General features: G+C 36.8%; 3 protein-coding genes across 4 annotated transcripts; 1 reads left to right on the forward strand and 2 right to left on the reverse strand.

Annotated features, from left to right (window-relative positions):
- The first annotated feature begins 208 nt into the window (after positions 1-208).
- On the forward strand, positions 209-7,451 carry LOC149729005 (somatostatin receptor type 2-like). Its single transcript, XM_089887533.1, has 11 exons — positions 209-366; positions 1,225-1,336; positions 1,433-1,595; positions 1,989-2,170; positions 2,642-2,764; positions 3,116-3,412; positions 3,645-3,756; positions 4,162-4,383; positions 5,019-5,131; positions 6,423-6,566; positions 6,970-7,451. The coding sequence occupies exons 1-11, from the start codon at positions 336-338 to the stop codon at positions 7,025-7,027; spliced, it is 1,557 nt and encodes a 518-aa protein (XP_089743659.1). The 5' UTR covers positions 209-335; the 3' UTR covers positions 7,028-7,451.
- On the reverse strand, positions 6,945-15,200 carry LOC149729006 (alpha-(1,6)-fucosyltransferase-like). The gene is made up of 10 exons (XM_089887526.1): positions 14,982-15,200; positions 14,576-14,704; positions 13,935-14,020; positions 13,287-13,449; positions 12,342-12,450; positions 11,718-11,955; positions 10,567-10,813; positions 9,513-9,704; positions 8,790-8,943; positions 6,945-8,342 (listed from the first exon to the last, which is right to left on the reverse strand). The coding sequence occupies exons 1-10, from the start codon at positions 15,062-15,064 to the stop codon at positions 8,001-8,003; spliced, it is 1,743 nt and encodes a 580-aa protein (XP_089743652.1). The 5' UTR covers positions 15,065-15,200; the 3' UTR covers positions 6,945-8,000.
- A 647-nt stretch (positions 15,201-15,847) lies between these two features.
- On the reverse strand, positions 15,848-19,448 carry LOC149729007 (serine/threonine-protein kinase Nek2-like). 2 transcript variants are annotated; one of them, XM_089887540.1, is made up of 6 exons: positions 18,897-19,448; positions 18,350-18,748; positions 17,849-18,008; positions 17,528-17,594; positions 16,931-17,152; positions 15,848-16,581 (listed from the first exon to the last, which is right to left on the reverse strand). In XM_089887540.1, exons 1-6 carry the CDS (start codon positions 19,239-19,241, stop codon positions 16,347-16,349), a joined length of 1,428 nt encoding a protein of 475 aa, XP_089743666.1. In that variant the 5' UTR covers positions 19,242-19,448; the 3' UTR covers positions 15,848-16,346. The 2 variants fall into 2 exon arrangements, with proteins under 2 accessions (XP_089743666.1, XP_089743667.1); XM_089887541.1 differs by having other exon boundaries at positions 17,528-17,591; positions 18,897-19,432.
- Between the last annotated feature and the right edge of the window lie 164 nt (positions 19,449-19,612).

Below are 19,612 nucleotides of genomic sequence, written 5' to 3' on the forward strand. Positions count from 1 at the left end.
GCGTGCTTCGTTTAGTATGGGTGTTATGTTTAGTTAACAGTTTATGATAAACGGTATTCTATTTATAAATTGCAGGGCGGATGTTCTGTTTTTACCTTTTTATTAGCACGCCTGGTTAGTTTAGTTCAGATCTTTATACGCCAGTTTTAGGTTACTATATGACGTGTAAGAAAGACTTTATCGCTTAGTTAGGTCCATTCTTAATGTATGAGGTCTTTCGGCATGCCCTCCTATAAAGGGCTAAATAAATCTAAACAGGTGTTAACTTCATGATATGCATTACAGCAGCTCTATAGTGTATCTTATTTATCGCTGTTGAAGTAATTTACCCAAAGATGTCGTCTAATGATGTGCTGGTAAATACAGGTAATTTATTACGCAAGCTTCTGTTTCTGTTACCTTTAACCTATTTCAGTTAAATTATTGTAACTCACTGTAAAATTACTGTTTCAATCGACTTTTTTTCCCGGTGTTTTAAAAGTTGTAGTTTGTTGTTTTAATTAATATGAGCCTTGTTGTCATATAGTAGGGTGGGGGAAGATGGGACACCTTTTCACTCTATTTGTCCCATTTGGTAGTAAACAAAGAACATTTTAAAAGAATTATAAAACCATATCCCCACGACTTCTATAGACCGCGTTGTTAATTGTTCAAAACACGACCACGAATCCACGATGTTTAAATACTTTGTGCTAAAGGTGTAATATCTTCCCTACCCTACTATATTTAAAAATCAAAACAAACTTATGATCTGCATGCAAATCATTTACTATAAAAAGCGAATCATTTGCATATATAGTAGTAACTGCCATGTCATGGCCATTTAATTACGGTGTACTTTTAGCTTATTGTAATTTTTGAAGCGTTAGTGTTTTAGTTTAAAATATTATAGTAGGCTGGGGTAAGTTGGGACACATTTTCATTCTCTTTTCTGGTCCCAAAAGCGTTGTTAATTGTTTAAAACACAATCAGGAAGTATGAGATTTGGGTGCTAGTCTTATATCCACTATATGATTGAGTTTACCTTATTACATCATGCCAAAGTAAAACAAAGGCCTGGGGATTTTTAACATTAAATAGACTTTTTAACCGGAGAAGATAGGCTATTGTTTTTGTGAAGTAAATAGCCTTTATTATTGTTAACGAATGGAAAAATAACAATTGTTTATGGTTGGTGAGTACAGGATATACATGTTCATATATAATACCCAAACTTATTCCCAGACGCAAAAGTTGCATTCTCTGGCGTTATATGCGCGGTCGGACTGGTTGGGAATTTCCTAGTTATGTTCGTTGTTCTAGTTTTGCGGGAATTTCGAAAATCTGTCACTCATTGGTGAGTCATAAAACAATATTATTGTGGATAATTATTTTAAAATACAATCCACTGTGCCGTCACTGGTCACCCTTTTTAAACAATCGATGTAAACAGGTACGTCCTCCAGTTAGCCATAGCTGACTCGCTGTTCCTAATATCTCTTCCGTTCAAAATGATTGAGGACATTAATGGATACTGGATGTACCCGGAGTGGATGTGCAAAGGGAAAGAAACTTTATTGTTTCTCAACTATTATACTTCCGTGTCGTTTCTAATGGTGAGAAAATAAACCGAACACTTTGTATTACTGATAATCACATCTTAGTATCTTTATCTTTATTCAAATTTTTGCAATTCCTTTCAAGAGTACAAAACTGCAACAATACTTATCATGTTTGAAGGAGGATAAATGCAAACTACGTCATTAATTCGTAACACTTTGTTTAAATGTAAATTTGAAATGCACCGATGTTGTAGTACATAATATCCCATATTTCCTGATCGTGTTTTAAACAATTATCGAGAGTCTATGGAAGTCGTGCATATACGGTTACCGGTAATATTTTTTGTTTACCACTAAATGCGATGATAAAAGAGAATAAAAACATGGACCATCTTACCCCAACCTACAATATATGCCAAACCAAACTGAACACCAGATGTTTTACAGATTATGAGTATAGACCGTTACATCGCCGTCTGTCATCCTTTCTCAGATACATTACAACGACTACGCAAACCCAAATCAGCAATTATAATAACAGTTACAACATGGGTGGTCGGTTTGCTTATATGCATACCTGTTATGCTGTACAGCTTCAAAGTTGGAATCCAACCCAACTGTAGATGCACGTAAGTATAAACAAATGAGTGAATGTTGTTTATTGAATGGCGCAGCAACGACAGTCTTTATAGTAGGGTGGGGGAAGATGGGACACCTTTAGCACAAAATATATAAATATCCTGGTCGTATTTTAAACAATTAACAATGGTCTATGAAAGTCGCGAGAAAAAAGTTTCATAATTCTTTAGAAGTTCTTTGTTTACTGCCAAAATGTACGAGAAAATAGAATGAAAAGGTGTCCCATCTTCCCCCATCCTACTATATAACACAGGTGTTCTGTTCTATACACCTCGTGCTGCCCGCTTATGAGTTACCACGTATGTAACATTTCGCGGATTTTTATTTTAGATGTTGTGTATCGCTGACAATTTAATCAATACATAAGGGTCAAGAAAGTTATAACAGTTCCGTTAAGTGTAACTGTATGTAGTAAATATTTCATAAACCATCTAGAAAAAAAATCGCATTATATTGTACAGATACCAATTCCCGAAGCCAGCGATCGATCACATGGCTAGTTGCTTGGACAATAACCTCACGTTAGCTGAATGTGAAGCAGTTCAAGTCCATTCTTTACCTGAGGGACCGGAGCAACATTGCAAGTATGTTTAGATCTTGTTCCAAAAAATCAATATAGTAGGGTGGGGGAAGGTGGGTCACTTTTAGCACATAATAACCAAATATCCTGATCGTGTTTTAAACAACTAACAACGGTCTATGGGAGTCGTGAGGATACGGTTTTATAATTCTTTGAATTTTTTTGTTTACTACCAATTGGGAAGAGAAAACAGAACAAAAAGATGTCTTATCTTTTTCTACTCTACTATATAAAAATACCAAGATTTATTGAGGTAATCGACATGTAGACTATATACATCTTACCGCAACCTACTATATTATATTAAACATATGTTTAACGCTGCTTTAGATTTACCAATGATATACGATTGTAGGTCATTAAGTCTCGGTTTGGGTGGCGGCGGTAATACACCTGATTATAACTACGCTGCAACGGAAGCAACGAACGTCTTTTCCGGTGACGGTGCCAGTGACGTCATAAACAATAGTACCAATGGCGTCATGAATAACGGCACGACAAACGGAACATCGGATGGGGGCGACTACTTTGGTGCAAATGAAGCAACTGGCATGAGTTCGAGTGACGGTGACGTCATGTACAATGGTACCAGTGACGTCACAAATGACACTGATGGCGACCAATCGTATACCGACTATAATTACGACTACACGTAAGTACATGTACTCACTGTGGAGTTATAACATGGGTGTCTTCTTATACACCAGGCACACATGGTGCATTCATACACCTCATGCTCACTGTCGAGTTATAACATGAGTGCTGTCTTCTTATACACCAGACACACATAGTGTATTCATACACCTCATGCTCACTGTTGAGTTCAAACACTGGTGTAGTTTATAATATATGGGACCATATAAATGTAACACATTTCATTACAGCGATACGTTTACGGACGGCACGCCCGAGTCTTGCCATTACCATACCAGAGCTTATGGGTTTAAAGTTTTCAACATCTTCAACTTCGTTGTAATGTTTATTCTCCCGCTGGCGGTAAGTGGTTTGCAGAAAGTTAAAAATTCTCTGTTTTCCAACAATTGGAACGATTCAGGAGAATGTAAACTATGCCATCTTAGCCCAATCCACAATTAAGTGTAATTAGTTATAGGTTTAACAGCCATGCTTTTATTTTACGCTTTTACTCGAGTAGTATTTACCGGTTAGTATTTACCGGCTAGCGCTTTTTAACGTCTGTTGTTTTGCTGCTAATTCTCTCCTTGATTTCATTCTCTTTAGCTGTCCTATATTTGAAAAAATAATGTTTACAGAATTATAAAAAAGTATCTTCACGACTTAAAATGGCGTTGTTAATTATCAAAACACGACCGGGGAATACGGGATTTAGATGCCTACGGTATCCCACCTTACCCCACAGTACCATAATATAATAACTCTTAGGTGATGGGCGCGTGTTATGGTCTTATTATATTCCGCCTTACGTCGGGACCGTTGAAAGATAAAAGTGAGAGCCGATCGGGAACGAATAAATCGTCAAAGTCGGAGAAAGATCGCCGCCGTGTGACGATTATGTGCTTATGTTTGGTTGGATGTTTCTTCGTGTGTTGGTTGCCATTCCATGCAGTTCACATTGCCAAAATAGTCGGAATATCTGGACAAACTGTAAGTGTTCATGACGCCCACGGTTACTATGTGACTGGATTTTACTATTTATACTCGCCTATAAGGTTACATACGTGGTAACAAGAAGCACGAGGTGTATGAAACAAAACAACATGGTTATAAATGTCGTTGCACATAACCGTGAGAATAAATAAGTTGTATTCATTTACATTCAAATACAGGGCCCCAAAGCCTATATGCTCTCAACAATCCAATTTAAACAGTTGAAGTTAAAAATAACCCCGAAACTAAATCAGTCGCATTCCCTCCAATTTATGTTTTCAGTTTCCCTTATTTGCAATTGCACCAATAATGCGTGCACGGCCTAGCTTCGAACACAATAGAATATAAACCAATATAATATATAGTACGATGGGGGAAAATGGGACACCTTCTATTTTATTTTATCGTCTTGAATAGTAGCAAACCAAGAACACTCAAAGAATTATAAAACCGTATCCTCACGACTCACATATAGACCGTTGTTTATTTTTTAAACCACGATCAGGATTTGTTGCTATTATGTGCTAAAGGTGTCCCATCTACCCCACTCTACTTTACATGACGCATAACATTGATAGCATAGTCAAATACAATAAAAAAACTCAGTGGTAATTTCCAATTGTTTTTACCAGGATGCGCTGTGTCGGATATTACCGGTTGTTGCATCATTACTGGCTTATTCAAACTCCGCACTTAATCCCTACCTCTACAGCTTTCTGGGCGGAAACTTTGCACAACGTTGGAAGTAAGTACTAAAGTTGAGCAGCTTAATCGATAACCTTTATTTCCTAATCGGTTTTTAACAATTAACAAAGCTCTTTTCGAATGGTGAGAATAAGTGTCTAATCCTACTATATGTTATAAACCAAAACGACTGGTTCCGAATTATGAAGAGTCATTGTATTATAGTACATTTGGGTAAACTATATAAGGTATATAGTTGTGTGAGGGAAGACGGGACACCTTTGGCACCTAATGTCCAAATATAGACATGCAAAATGCACTATAGTAGTGACTGAATAAAAATAGCTGACAGCATCGTGTTTTAAACAACTAACAATGGTCTATGAGAGTCTTCATGATACAGTTTATGATTCTTTAAATTTTCTTTGTTTTCTATCTAATTGAACGAGAAAACAGAAGGAAAGGGTGTCCCATCTTTTCTCACCCTAATATATCGTAGAACATTTGGGCAAAACATAAAGTATACGATATAGCGATAGATCGCGTCCGTATCAAGTTTTATTGACAACACAGCTAAACGTAAACGTTTGATTCGTCAATATCACGTACCGGGTCAGCCGGTTGTTTATACATAAACATTGTATTACACATGATACGTATCACAGTGACGTGTGTATGAAGTCCATCATGATGAATATGTGGGCCCTGGATGCATCGTCATATAGTAGGGTGGGAGAAAATGGGACATCTCTTTATTCTATTTTCTCGTCCCATTTAGCAGTAAACAAAACATATTTTCTTGGCCTTTTTGGTAGTAAACAAAGACTATATTCAAACAACTATAAAACCGTATGCTTGCGACTTACATAGACCGCAGCTTATTGTTTAAAAAACAATCAGGCTATTTGGATATTATGTGCTAAAGGTGTCCCATCTTACCCCACAGTACTATATTGTATTATAATCACTTCAATGTATAATACATGGTGTACAATATGGAACTCAAAGTTGCATTTTAGTTTTGACTTACCGGAACGCTTTACCAGAACGGCTTAAAGTTGCCGGACACAGTTTCCGACATGCGAATTCGCATGCAAACCCATTACAGAGTTTCGCATGCGGCAGCGAAATCCGGACTAAACAGACAAAACGGACGGATTCCGGATACTGTGTACAGCCACCTTTACGCTGCTGGTAGTTGCAGGACGCTTCAAAAATTACAATATATTTAATTTTTCATCTGAATTAACTTATAGTTCTGTAAGCTCTGGCTTTATAAATTCAGGCCGAATATTGACATCGACTTGTCCCGGCCACGCTAGGTTAAATTAATTATAAAACATTTTTTACAGGGCAGCTACAGGCAGCGTTAAAAAATCCGTTACTAAGGCCCCATCAACGTCAAACTCTGGAGTCGGAGCGGTTCATTTTAAAAAGAAAAGAAACGACAACTCTAGCAGTCAAGTATCTAATACAGCGATTACTCGACTTAACAGGTAAATACTGGGTTGCCCTTTAATAAAATCACAGACATATATCGCCATAGCCATTAAAAAGTAAGATCCTCCATAAAGAACTACCCAAAAATGCTATTTTGTAAAAGCATTGGCATTTATACCGCCATACTTAAAAATATTCACGAAAATAGATCCCACAAAGTTACACGGGGTAAACCAGGCACGAGGTGTATGGAACGGAACACCTGTGTTATAACGGCTGTCGCTGCTCTGCTATAGGCAGTACAAGGATGAATAAGTTGCCTTATTTATTCACAATTATTTTCTAAATCTATGGTCGTAAAAACAGGGGTTGTCCGGCCTACGTTTAAAAAATTGACATTAGTTAGTACTTGGTCTTAAAATAAAAGCGAAACACAAGATTTTGAATGTTTTATTTCAGGAAAAGTAAACCGATCGATTCGTCGATGGACGGTTCGAACACGGCGTCCAATATTTGATGTAAAGATATATCAGTTGCTGCACAGAGCATATACGTGATATTGATACACGTTACAACGGATCAGTAACTTTATGTCTATATTCGTCATATCTCAGATACAATGTACTGTTGCTGCGTATAAGATGGATACCGTTAACACATAATATCCAATATTTCTTAATCTTGTTTTCAACAATTAAAAACAGTTTTCTAGAGTCGGGGATACGGTCGTATATTTCTGTAAATATATATTTTGTTTACTACTAAATACGACGGAAAATACAATAAAACCTGTTCCATCTTACCCCACCCTAATATATTAAATATAACAATAGTTTTTCTGTAAAGCGCCCACGTGTAAAATACTCATTGCACTGTATTCTTATTATTTACAATGTACAACAGTTAAAAAAATAAACACAACAATAAATGTAAAAAATCTGTTCAAGTTGTGTTATTCTACTCCGCAGGGTGGAATGCCATAGGACTTAAGATATAGTTAAGAGTTGGCTCATTTCTCAGGTTTAGGCTGCAAAAAAATTGTAAAATTAAGTAGGGGTTTTCAACTTGAAAATGGCTTAAAATAAATTAAAATAAAATATAGAAATAGATATTTCATACTAAAAAATAAAATCGTTTATAATAAAACAAGTTTGGTCCACCATGAGACGAGACAACATTTTTTAGCTTTAGCTTTGTTCAACTTTTGCACAGTATTTAAGAAGCAAACATAACACGATCCAACGGCAAAGGCGCAAGTGCAGTTCAATCAGCAAGCAGTCAGCTAACCTACTAGTCTTATCCTTTTAAACAAGCTTCCAATCGCTTTGGTGACTTACTAAGAGTGGATTACACCTTAGTCTAAAAAAGGTGGCTTTAATTGAAGCTCTTTGGTCGTCTACTATGAGCTACTAACATGATGGCTACCTCTACACCGATAACAAACCGCTGGACTTAATCGGCTTAACCAAAACTAAGCTCCTTATTGCTTCTTATGTATTTCCTTCGCCCTTGTAACTATCTGCCTCTGGATAAGTAGGGTATTTGAGCAATGGGATCTTCTCATTGACTTTGTATGACGGATACAGTCCTGTTTTTTTAGTACGTCTGTTCGTTCCTTTAGAATAGCCATCCCAGTGGTTGCCCGACAGTACGACTACGTCTCCAATCCTCAGTTCAATCTCCTGGCTCCCAGGTTTCGGGTCATGATCTAACACAGCTGTTTGTTCATGAGCGGTTTGCCCACCGCAGTAATAAACATCATCAAGCGAATGGAAGTAGTTTGAAGCATCAGGATGTAAGGTTTGCATTAGTTCGTAAGCAACGCGACAAACCTGTGATAAAAAGCGTGTGTTGTAAGTTTGCATAAATCATAGTATATCGGCAATTCAAAGACGGTATAGGATTAGACAATACAACGTGCAGGGTAAAAGGTAATGGTTTTCATTCAGAGTTTTATTTTAACAATGGTGCAAAGTGCAGGGAAGTGTTTCGTGTCTATGAAAATAACCCTCTGGCCATGACAGAATGAGAAACATTAGTTTAGACATTATATAATTGCTACATGTGTGTGTACGTTATAACCAGGTCTGTCCAGAACTCCCGGAAGTAAAGTGTATTCAGATATTAAATAAATTAAATTTATTGCAATCTGAGTTTTAAAGTGTCTGCAACTACCGTAACGCCATTCCACCAAACTGAAAAATTTAATCGAGCGTCTGGAACGTCGTTTTACTGGTTTTAGGTTAAAAAAAGTTTATAAAAAACACCACATTCCTTACCTGTGAGGAAAACGTACACACAAGGTAATTGCATTTTGATAGCAAATGTATATCAGCAATGACCCCTCTCAAGCTGTCAGTTGAATAACGATGAAACAACGAACCTGCGGTTCTCGAGAAATGAACGAAACTCACAAACGTATAATGTGGGAACCTGAATAAATATATTCCATGAACCGCATTGTTTGTGATAGAGTTTATACACGAATGCATTATTTAGATAGGAGATAGTAACAGATATATAACCAGATAGCGAAATGTTAAGATAATACAACTTTATATATAGAAGGGTGCAGGGAGAGATGGGACACCTTTTGATTCTATTTTCTCGTCCTATACTTAGTAGTAACCAAAGAACATTCAAATTATGAAACCGTTTTCTCACGGCTCCCATAGACCGTTGTTCATTGTTTAAAACACGATCAGGATATTTGGATGTTATACGCTAAAGGTGTCCCGTCTTATTCCCCCACCCTTCTATAAATAGATTAACTTTAAGTGCCATCCAAGATAACAGAACTTTATATATATCTTTGAGTGTAATACACGATAACAGCTAGGTATTACAGTAATAATTAATTAAATGTAACACATTCTGTTCCGATTTAAACTACAGTGCTTTTAGTTAAAAAAGGGGTTAAACCATCTAGAGTGATGTTAGAAGTAAAATAGATTGTTATGTTTGTATTAAAACTGACCATTAGAACACCCGTGTTTACGTACTTTGCTTTAGCTATTGGTAACAGCGTTGGGTCGTCAGTAGCGAGATAGACCCTTCTTCGGGTTGGTTCCTGCTGTTGTGAGTTTCGTTGTTGATCGTATCTATCAAACCAATCATCCACGTGTTTCATGTATTCATCAATCGCGTGAAATGAAGCTTCTTTACCAATCTTGTCTGTACGCCGAACATGAACGCTGGAAAACGAGGGAGCATAGTTTTAGTTAATGGGCACATACTAAATGCATTAATTCATTGTTATTCTCGTGCGGCGAGACAACGACAATCGGGTTGAATTGGTATCGACAGTTCAAACTGTAAACATTATATAAATTGTTGACTTGGTAACTGATACCATGTACCAACATGGTTGGGCGCAAACGACGTAGAGTTGGGTTTCTGTATGGCCCCAGGGAAGTACAGGGCATTTATATGATACGAAACCTATGTGTCCATATATTGTTCTGTGAAGTAGATCTTCTGGTATTTATTTGCGTACCGATGTTTCCATACAGCGTGTCGTTAAGTATGGGACGTCAAAATATTGGTATGCAAATCTATGCCAGAAGAGATGTTTTGTAAAATAAGCGTAATATGAATGGCAGCAACACATATACACACACACACACACATATATATATATATATATATATAAAACCGAGATGATTCTAAATACAAAATTGTACCCGGGAGCATATTATATAATAAGCTAATTATAGGAACGTGTCATGGGGAGCAGACAGGAGCTTGCGTTGTATTTAAATGTTTTAAGTATAGATTCACTAAATATAACTGTATTACGATGTTCTCGCGCGTCAGAATACAAGAAGGGCCTTGTATAAAAGATAGAGAAAATACAAAAAATATTCACCTACAAAGTTACATATATACGTGGTAACTCGCAAGCGTGCACGAAGTGTATGAAATAGAACACCCGTGTTATAACGACTGTCTTTTTGCTGCCACACGAGGATAAATAAGTTACACTCATTCATTCATTCATTCATTCATTCATTCATTCATTCATTCATTCATTCATTCATTTGTTCAATTACTTACCCGACTATAGGCGTTGAATAATCAACAGTCACTTCATAACCATCCAATTCCTTACGAAGCCACGGCCGAGGTCGGAAGATGTATTTAATGAACTGACCAACCCACCAGACCCCTGGGCTTCCATGGAACTGATCCAATTCATCAGCAAGGTCCTCCGGGATGCCAAGAGGAGCAAACCTTGGAGCTTTTGGTAATTGATCAACAGCGGGAAGCATCACTTCAAGTTCGTTCGCTGATTCGAGCTCACCTGTTGTGACGTAATAATAAATGTTGTGACGTAGTAAAGAATGCATTGCAATGTAATGCAGCTTGTTTATCCTCGCATGGCAAGGTAACGACAGTCGTCGAACGTTCTGTTTCAAACACCTAGTGCCCCCATTACAAGTTGCCACTACGTATGTACCTTTGTGGGTGATTGTTTTTCTGCATGACTGACAATTTGGACAACCCATTAATGACCACTGGATTTAATCAATCGCGGTTAAATGCCCAGCCCAAGGACACATACGCCCAAGACAGTGCTGTACATAACTGTTATGTTAGGGTTAATGTTAAGGAATTTCATGGTTGTAAAATGTATTTATTATATTTAAACAAGCTTGTTGAATATTTTAAGTTGTCAAACAAACTGTTGTGTGATATGCTCTAATAGTGACTAACGACGCCTACTAATAAGTTTGTATATATACATGCTTGTTAATAATGTGTTCTAAACCAATCTTTTTGTTATTGCGAATATTTTAGCAAACCAAGCATAATTAGAGAGCAAGTTATTTCAAACTTGTTACGTTTTGTAATAACTATTAGGTTACGCAATCAGGGTCAATTTTTCATGACGTTTCCGAAACTTTAGGTCAAATAAGATAACATAGCCAATAAGTTTGTAATCTGTGTTAAAATGACTCGCAACTACTTTTGTGGTATCAGGAATGGTGTTTCACCTACTAATACGACGAGGCATACAATTAAATCAATTAACAACCATATGTGGAAGTCGTGAAGATACGGTTTTATAATTCTTGTGTTCTTTGTTTACTGTTAAATGGAACGAGAAAATAGCATCAAAAGGCGTCCCATTTCCCCTTACCATATTATACACAAAACTAATACTGCTTTTACAATATTTCCGGCAACAGCAACAGTAAACTTACCTCTCCACACTTGAGGTTTGAAATTGAAAGTTTGCGTGCAAGTTGCGCTTAGCGGTTCAAATATCTCTTCCCATCCACCAGGGTTATATAACCACAGCTTTGATACCAATATCATAGTTCGCCCTGTGCCATATGCTGTCATCATACAATAGCTTAAGTGGTGGAGTTGACAACCGAACCCGCATTTCTTATGGATTGCGCAAACCAGTTTACGATTGGAGCGGCAGTCTTTAGGATTCTGTTAAAAGATTGAATAATATTAGTTTTCTAAGTCAGAGGGTTAGGCTTATAATTTTATTTCTTATGTTAAGGTCCTATAGCATGACAGTGAACCTTGGATATAGGACAGCGTTATTTTATTATGCTTAGTGTTAGCATAAAGATAGCGGGACTATCATATACATTACCACACATATAATCACCCATAAAATTACATATTAGGTGAACTCGTAAGCGAGCACGAGGTGTATGAAACAGAACACTCTTGTTATCACAACTGTCGTTGCTCCGCCATGTGAGGATAAAACAGTTAAGCGGCATTTATTCATATTTGCGTTTACAACACTCAACACCTTATAGTACAACAGACACACATCATACTCCACAATAACTCAACCAATTTACTTGTAAGTAGTTGATTCGTTTCTGCACAAGATCCTGCAGTTTCCTGGCAGCTTCACCACGTGCTTCCAAGTTTTGGTCGCGAAATTCTTCTATGTTATTTATCAACGCACTGTGGGGAAATATATTGTGTAATATAATTTACTTTGGGGGAAGATGGGACGCCCTTAACACATAATATCTAAATATCCTGATCGTGTTTTAAACAATTAACAACGGTCAATTGAAGCCGTGAGGATACGGTTTTATAATTCTTTTACACAGCTATTTTCTTATACACATCTTATACACAGCTATTTTATATAATAGGCTACCAAGCAGCATGGATTACAAACAAGTAGTTTTGTTCACCGTTTATATAGCTATCGCTCCAGGCTGGATATTGGAACATTTAATGGTCACTTCCATGAAAACAAAAGGATTAGCCTCATTAACGTATTGTTGTTAATTTACTTGATTTTCGTGATCGAAGAGATAAATAAAGCTTATATTGTGTTATGGCAATGGGAGATTATAAGATATGCCAATACGTCGTGAGTACTAACTACTAATACAGCTTATACAACGGGCACTTCAAATATGTGGACATAGGCATGCGTGAATACAAACGCAAAGATGCTTTCATATTAGGTGTATATACTTTGTCGTTGTTTATAGCAGATGTACCTGGTTTATTAGGTGTATATTGAATATTTAAAGACATTACACAGAAGCAGTTACACACGCTTGCTTGGGTCGCCTACGACGTATTAGTGACATTGTTTTAATCCAGTGGTCACCTATGAGTTGTAGAAGCCTGAGTGTTGGGGTAATATGCCAATTCTGGCCTAAATCCCACACCCCAAATGGCGTTCCTTAGTGCAGGACCTCGCACATATAGAATGCGCCTATACAACGTTAGGATAAAAAGGACCTCACCCGTATACATAATTTAATAATAATGTTTACTTTTGTTGGTCGATCATCCATTGGACATAATAATTAGGATCCGATTCGTTGCTTGGAGATCCAAACCTTGCTCTGAATGTTAACTGTAGTTCATGGGCGTCGTTCAATAGTTTACGTATGTAAGGATCCTGTGCAAGATTGTGACTGGCCGGTCGTTGTGTTTCTGTGGTTTGTGGAGATGATAATATAATTACTGTTCAGTTATAACAATAGTTTTCTTATATATTCCTATATACCAGGCACACAAGGTGTATTCATACACCTCATGCTCACTGTCGAGATATAACATGGGTGTCTTCCTATACACCAGACATACATGGTGTATTCATACACCTCATGCTCATTGTCGAGTTATAACATGGGTGTCTTTTTATACACCAGACACACATGGTGTATTCATACACCTCATGCTCACTGTCGAGTTATAACATAGGTGTCTTCTTATACACCAGACACACATGGTGTATTCATACACCTCATGCTCACTGTCGAGATATAACATGGGTGTCTTCCTATACACCAGACACACATTGTGTATTCATACACCTCATGTTCACTGTCGAGCTATAACATGGGTGTCTTCTTTTACACCAAACACACGGTATATCCATACACTTCATGCTGACATAGTAATTATAACACACATACCGGTTGTTGTGGGAATTGTTTCAGTTGACGTAGAAAGACGAGTATGTGACGTCGTTGTTGTCGTTGCAGCTTCGCGTTTTAACCGACTGCAATAAATGTAATTTAATCAAGTTCTAGTCTTACCATAGAGTGCTTATATAATATATGTCCTGTTGTACATTAATACTCTATATGGTTCTTACTGTTAAAATACAACGCTACACGTGGCAACGCAATGAAGAATGGTTAACGTAAACAATGCATCAGTCACAACACACGTGGTGTTAATACCTCATGCTCGCTGCCGACTTAAAGTGGCTGTACACAGTATCCGGCGTGCGAATTCACCCGCGAAGTCGTATGCAAACCCATTACCGAGTTCCTCATGCGGCAGCGAAATCCGGACAAAACAGACAAAACGGATGAATTCCGGATACTGTGTACAGCCACCTTTAAACAGCCGCGTTCAAAAAAGTGCATGGTGCATAACAAAATAATAGTTCTTACTTCCAGTTAAAAGTTATGTTTAACCGTTAGTGTTTTTACGACCTTCGTTTTGTCGCTATATCCTGCCTTTTCGCTTTAGCCTTTTTTAATACTTACCGTTTAAGAAGAGAAAAATTAAAACTTAATATTATTGTTTTTAGTACATTACGTCATACCTGATGACGTCATCAGCCAGGTGAAGCACCGCCTTATATTCATTCTGTTGTAATTGAAGTTGTTCGAGAATTACATCGACGTGTGTTTGTTGTGATTGTTGTGCGTTCGAGAACTCTGATGACGTCACACTGGAAACAAAAGTTTGAAATGAATCGTTTTTTTGTGGCGTATACAAAGAAACATTGTGACATAAGTTATTTATGAGGTAAACAAGTTCGGGTTGTAGGTGAGTAAACAAAACCACCGAAAACTAAGACCCGAAAACAAAAGTTTTGTGAAATTTATTTCAAAAAATACGGAAGCTCAATGACGTAACTACTGACGTCGTTTCGCTGTAGTTAAGTAATATCTCAAACACGTGCGTAAAAATTAAAATACGAAGCGGAATTCTGGTTAAAAACTTACCATGATTTCCAAGTTATAAAGATATTTAAAGCCGAAAGCAAGATACCGATAAATATAAACACTCTCTGGCCTCGGCGAAGCATTACTTAGCTCAGCTGACTTTATAATAAATAAACTGATTTAAGGACAAGTTACTACCTGGTTAAGTTGCAGAGTGAGCATGGTGTCTTGCAGTATGCGCCAATGTAACGTGTATATACCCGCGGGCAACATAAGTTAGACGCAAGTTAGTAAGGAACTTGCCCGAAACTACCACTGGCGGAAAAGGTTATAAGGATTAAAAGAAGAAGTTTCAACGCTGAATGGTGGGTGTGGTCGCTAATTGGTTTCGGATTAAAGTATTTGTGCGTACGTGAACATTAGAAATTGTTAGGGTACCTTGACTGTGAGCACGAAGGAGCCAACTGAATGCGAATGTAACTTTCTATATCCTTCGTAGAAGGAATACGAAAGTCGTTAAATTACGGGGGTTATGTTGCATACACTTATGTACGTTATGTTTTATTTACCTTTAGTGGGCACTGGGTTGAAGCAATCTTTGTTTAGTGTCTTGCCCGTTACCGTAGTTTTCACCTCTTGGGTAAATGTTATTTTTTTATGAATAGGGCTGGGGACTCCCCACAAACGAAAGAATATTAAAGACGATAATTCGTATTTAAACTTTTAAGTCAGTTACAACTGATGTGACTTTTAAAAAACAAACAATCGTGTCAACCGTTTTAGTTCTTTTGTGTCGAAATCGATAGCTTATTATTCAAACCCAATTAACATACAAAACAAACGATGCATAATGATATTAATTAGTAGTTTAATTTTTGCTGCCTTTCCTGTAGTAAAACCAAACCACACAATGAAACATTTCGCAATACAATAATATTCATATATATTATGTTAATCAAACACACATTAGTGTTGTACGAATAGAAAGATACACAATGTAATTTTACTTCAGTTCTACTTTGGTTTTGTACAAAAATACTGCAGCTCTTGTAACGGTGAAAGTAAAAGTTTTTACAAAAGTTTTCAAAACAACTAAACGTTAGACCTGTTGTATTCACACTATAGTGAGTATGTAACAATTAAGTGACACAGTGCCTTTATTAACACAGGTTTAATTGGAATTACAATTCAAACAATATAGGACTGCATTACAGTACTATTCACACCACCAAGTACTGTAGTTTGAAAATGAAAAAAAAAAATTTTTATTAAAAATACAACAAACATGTATAGTGGTAAAAATGGAATGCTAGTTTAAATAGCAATATTTTCTCCTAACTTTCGTAAAAAAACAAAAAAATCTTGAAATATCAGCATTAATTTGATGTGAGACTCTTTGATAACCAGTTCACAATTATATACAGTTCACCTGATACCAAGTACAGGCCTCTTCTTATAATAACTTGGCTTCTGGACTTCTCTGTACTTTCTATGTATATCATCCATCCTAGCGTTATGTAGCTTCCCATAATCCAGCCCTGTCTTCCCACCATTATACCTCATATTACCCAACCCACCCAAAACATCTCGGTTTTCCTTAAACTTCGAATCGCCGGCAAAATGAACTTGTTTTTTATTGCTGATTAGGTCCAGGCGGTACCTGAAAGTAAATTTGATATAATGGTATTTCAATGATCACACACAATTAAACGCACGATAAGAGCTTACAAATCACATTGATGTCTCTTTTGATAAAATGTGAATTAAAACCCTAGGCCACACGCCCACACCCCACACGAGTATACAAAAAACACACAAGCAACATACTCCAGTTACAAAAAAAACGTATTTATTAAATCTTTTTGTAGAAGAAACTTTTAAAAATAAATTGTAAATTGAACAATATTAAGCAGCCCTTAACTACAGAGAAAACAAGAATTTGCTTGTACCACAATATCTTTTTATTAAAAAGTAAAATAAAACAAAACAATTTAAAAAAGCTTACTTACTGGTTAATATTCGATGAATCTTGAATAATTTTTCGATCGTCGCAAAGTTCTCGATATTGCCGGATCAACGACTCAGCCGTTCTCATCTTCTCTTCCGCTGCTTTCTCCCGATCCTCCAAGAGTCTCTCCCTTCTCTGAAGATCGCGCTCCGATCTCTCAACCTCTCGTGTCCTCTCATCCAATGATGCCTCCCTTGCTTTCAGGACGGCACTTGGTGGGGATCTGTGTTAATAACGATGAATATAAATTACACAACTCTTAGCCTATCAAGACCTTTTTTATTTCTTCAAAAAAGATAGCGAAGATCATAATAAATAAAAAAAAAACATGAAAAAGGAAATCATAATCAAATTGGCAGTCATTAAAAACTTGTTATGAATACTTTATTAAATATGTAACCATCATATAATACTCAGAAATAAGATGGGATTCCGTTAGCACCTAAATCTCATATTTTCCGATTTCGTTTTCAACAATTAACAACACTCTTTAAAAGTCACGGGGCTACGGTTACTTAATTTTAATTCTGTAAACTTCTTTGTTTCAGCTGTTAAGCCACATCATACTAATACATATTGTACAACAACAAATACATACCGGTCATCAGGTATATCACTAACTGGGGATAATCTTCTGTGGTTTACGATTGCCTTCCCAAGTCCTGCTTCAACGGAAACTTCATTACCCGACAGTTATATCGCATACAGCACAAAATAATAAATATACATAGTAACAGTAAGTTAGCTCTCAAACATGATCTTAATAAAACTTTTCAAATATTCTTTTATGCTGGCCTATTGGATATGCAGGTGGTTTATATTTTATAGCCAAACTTTCAAGTTTAAGCTTTATAACTCATTTCCAGTTTAAACGCAGAGAATTATAATATACACCAGTCACCAGTACTGCAGTACACACCATGTTTCTCCTCAGTAGATACAACAGGGGACTGGGAATTCACTGAAGAGTTGAGCTCGTCATGTTCTTTCACGTGTTTCTTTAAGATGTTTAAACTAAGTATATGTTCAAGTGATGGACGGGATGTTGATGTGAGGTTCAACATTGATGCAACACAATCCTGTGTGAAGGGTGATGTTATGTTTTAATGCATGGTATGGGAGGTACATTAAGTAGCATTAAAATAATACGGTGCTTGAAAAAGGCTTCTTAATTGAAATATTGTAGTTCCAAATTGAACTAGCTAACTCAATTGGCATGGAAGTGGCCACTGTCTGTGGATAAGTAACTCAAGTTTCCACCCACAAGGATATAAATGACCAAACCAACCAAAAGTCATGCCTGCTTATCCACACACTGCAATAGCTTCAGCAACTCAAGTTTCTTAGCATATTGTAGATGGTAGTAGTAACTACAATACATACAGGAGCAGTAGCATTAACACACAAATACCAAACTTACTTGAAGTTCATTTGAATATTTAGATGGAATTCGACGGAATTGTCCTTCTTTTATTTTAACGGCAAGCATCTTTTGGTTTGGAGCAGTGAATGGTGGGACCAGCGCACATAACTCATAAATCAAGCAGCCCAGTGACCAGATATCAGACTTATCATTGTATTGCATCTTATTCATTTGCTCAGGTGACATGTAGTATGGAGTTCCAACAAAAGTTTTCGCAAAACTTGTATCATGGTTTAGCACACGAGCCAATCCAAAGTCTCCTAACTTGACGTCTTTGTTTTCATCAAGAAAGACATTTGCCGGCTTTAAATCTCGATGTAAAACTTTGCCCTGGTTGCCGTTTCGACGCCGCTGACCGTGGCAAGCTTGTAAGGCAAGCAAGAGTTGGCAGAATATCTGGAATTGGTTGAAATTAGAACTTTTGTTTGTTGAAAATTTGGTTGAATTGGTTGAAAATTTTGTTTCAAATTAGATTTGTGTTTCTGCAGCTCAACACTATTTAAGCTATTTTAAGATATTTTAAACTTTACACAATCTTATTTACCTTCAAAATAAAATCTTCTTCCAAAAAGTTTCGTTCTCTTCTGCATTTGGTGATTAAACTTGCAAGGTCTCCACCAGCACAATATTCCATTATCAGATATAATCTGCTCTTGGAACGATCGATAATACGATCATGATATCTCACAATGAAGCGGTGCTTCAACTCCCTCAGTAGATTAACCTCCGAGACAAGTTGTTGCTTCTCAGGTTCAGTCATTGACCCGTAGTCCATGTCTTTCCACACCAGGATTTTGCTGTCACTTCTTCTTCGAACTTTCAAGCATTTTCCGTACGAACCCGACCCAATCAGATGAAGAATGTCGTAATCACTCAGTTTTGAAGGCATGATTCTTATTATTCTATAATAAATAATAATCAATCAATTGGTAACTGTTTAGCTGGTGACCGGTAACAATTATGACCTTCAACTGCTCTGTAAGCCCCACTGATACCAACTGTACAATGTTTTTTAGTAATGAATCGTGCGTTGCGCGTTTGTATACAAAATAAAATTACAATTCTAAGATAAAAAAACAACAGAAGTAAGATTACTAATTGCATTAAAACGTTTTAAAAGAATGCAACTTACACTACACAGTTTTGATGCAAAATAAATACCGCAACAAAAATGACCAACATATGGAACGACGCAGTATAAAAATAAGCGGAACAACGTACACGGACTTTTGCAAAATGCAAAAGATTCTGCATAGCCGA

The sequence above is a fragment of the Ciona robusta genome, chromosome 11 (assembly GCF_009617815.1).
Source record: "Ciona robusta chromosome 11, ASM961781v2".
Taxonomy (NCBI): Eukaryota; Metazoa; Chordata; class Ascidiacea; order Phlebobranchia; family Cionidae; genus Ciona; species Ciona robusta.

Excerpts from the sequence above, each read along its gene's own strand:
- LOC149729006 (XM_089887526.1), bottom strand. The coding sequence starts at position 15,064 with ATGCTTCGCCGAGGCCAGAGAGTGTTTATATTTATCGGTATCTTGCTT. Across the intron at positions 11,956-12,341 it reads AACGAATCAACTACTTACAA|AATCCTAAAGACTGCCGCTC; the intron begins GTAAATTGGTTG and ends ATCTTTTAACAG. Across the intron at positions 8,343-8,789 it reads TGTGTACGTTTTCCTCACAG|GTTTGTCGCGTTGCTTACGA; the intron begins GTAAGGAATGTG and ends TTTTTATCACAG.
- LOC149729005 (XM_089887533.1), top strand. The coding sequence starts at position 336 with ATGTCGTCTAATGATGTGCTGGTAAATACAG. Across the intron at positions 1,337-1,432 it reads CGAAAATCTGTCACTCATTG|GTACGTCCTCCAGTTAGCCA; the intron begins GTGAGTCATAAA and ends CGATGTAAACAG. Across the intron at positions 2,765-3,115 it reads GGACCGGAGCAACATTGCAA|GTCATTAAGTCTCGGTTTGG; the intron begins GTATGTTTAGAT and ends ATACGATTGTAG.
- LOC149729007 (XM_089887540.1), bottom strand. The coding sequence starts at position 19,241 with ATGCCTTCAAAACTGAGTGATTACGACATTCTTCATCTGATTGGGTCG. Across the intron at positions 17,153-17,527 it reads AGTGATATACCTGATGACCG|ATCCCCACCAAGTGCCGTCC; the intron begins GTATGTATTTGT and ends TTATTAACACAG. Across the intron at positions 16,582-16,930 it reads GATTCATCGAATATTAACCA|GTACCGCCTGGACCTAATCA; the intron begins GTAAGTAAGCTT and ends ATTTACTTTCAG.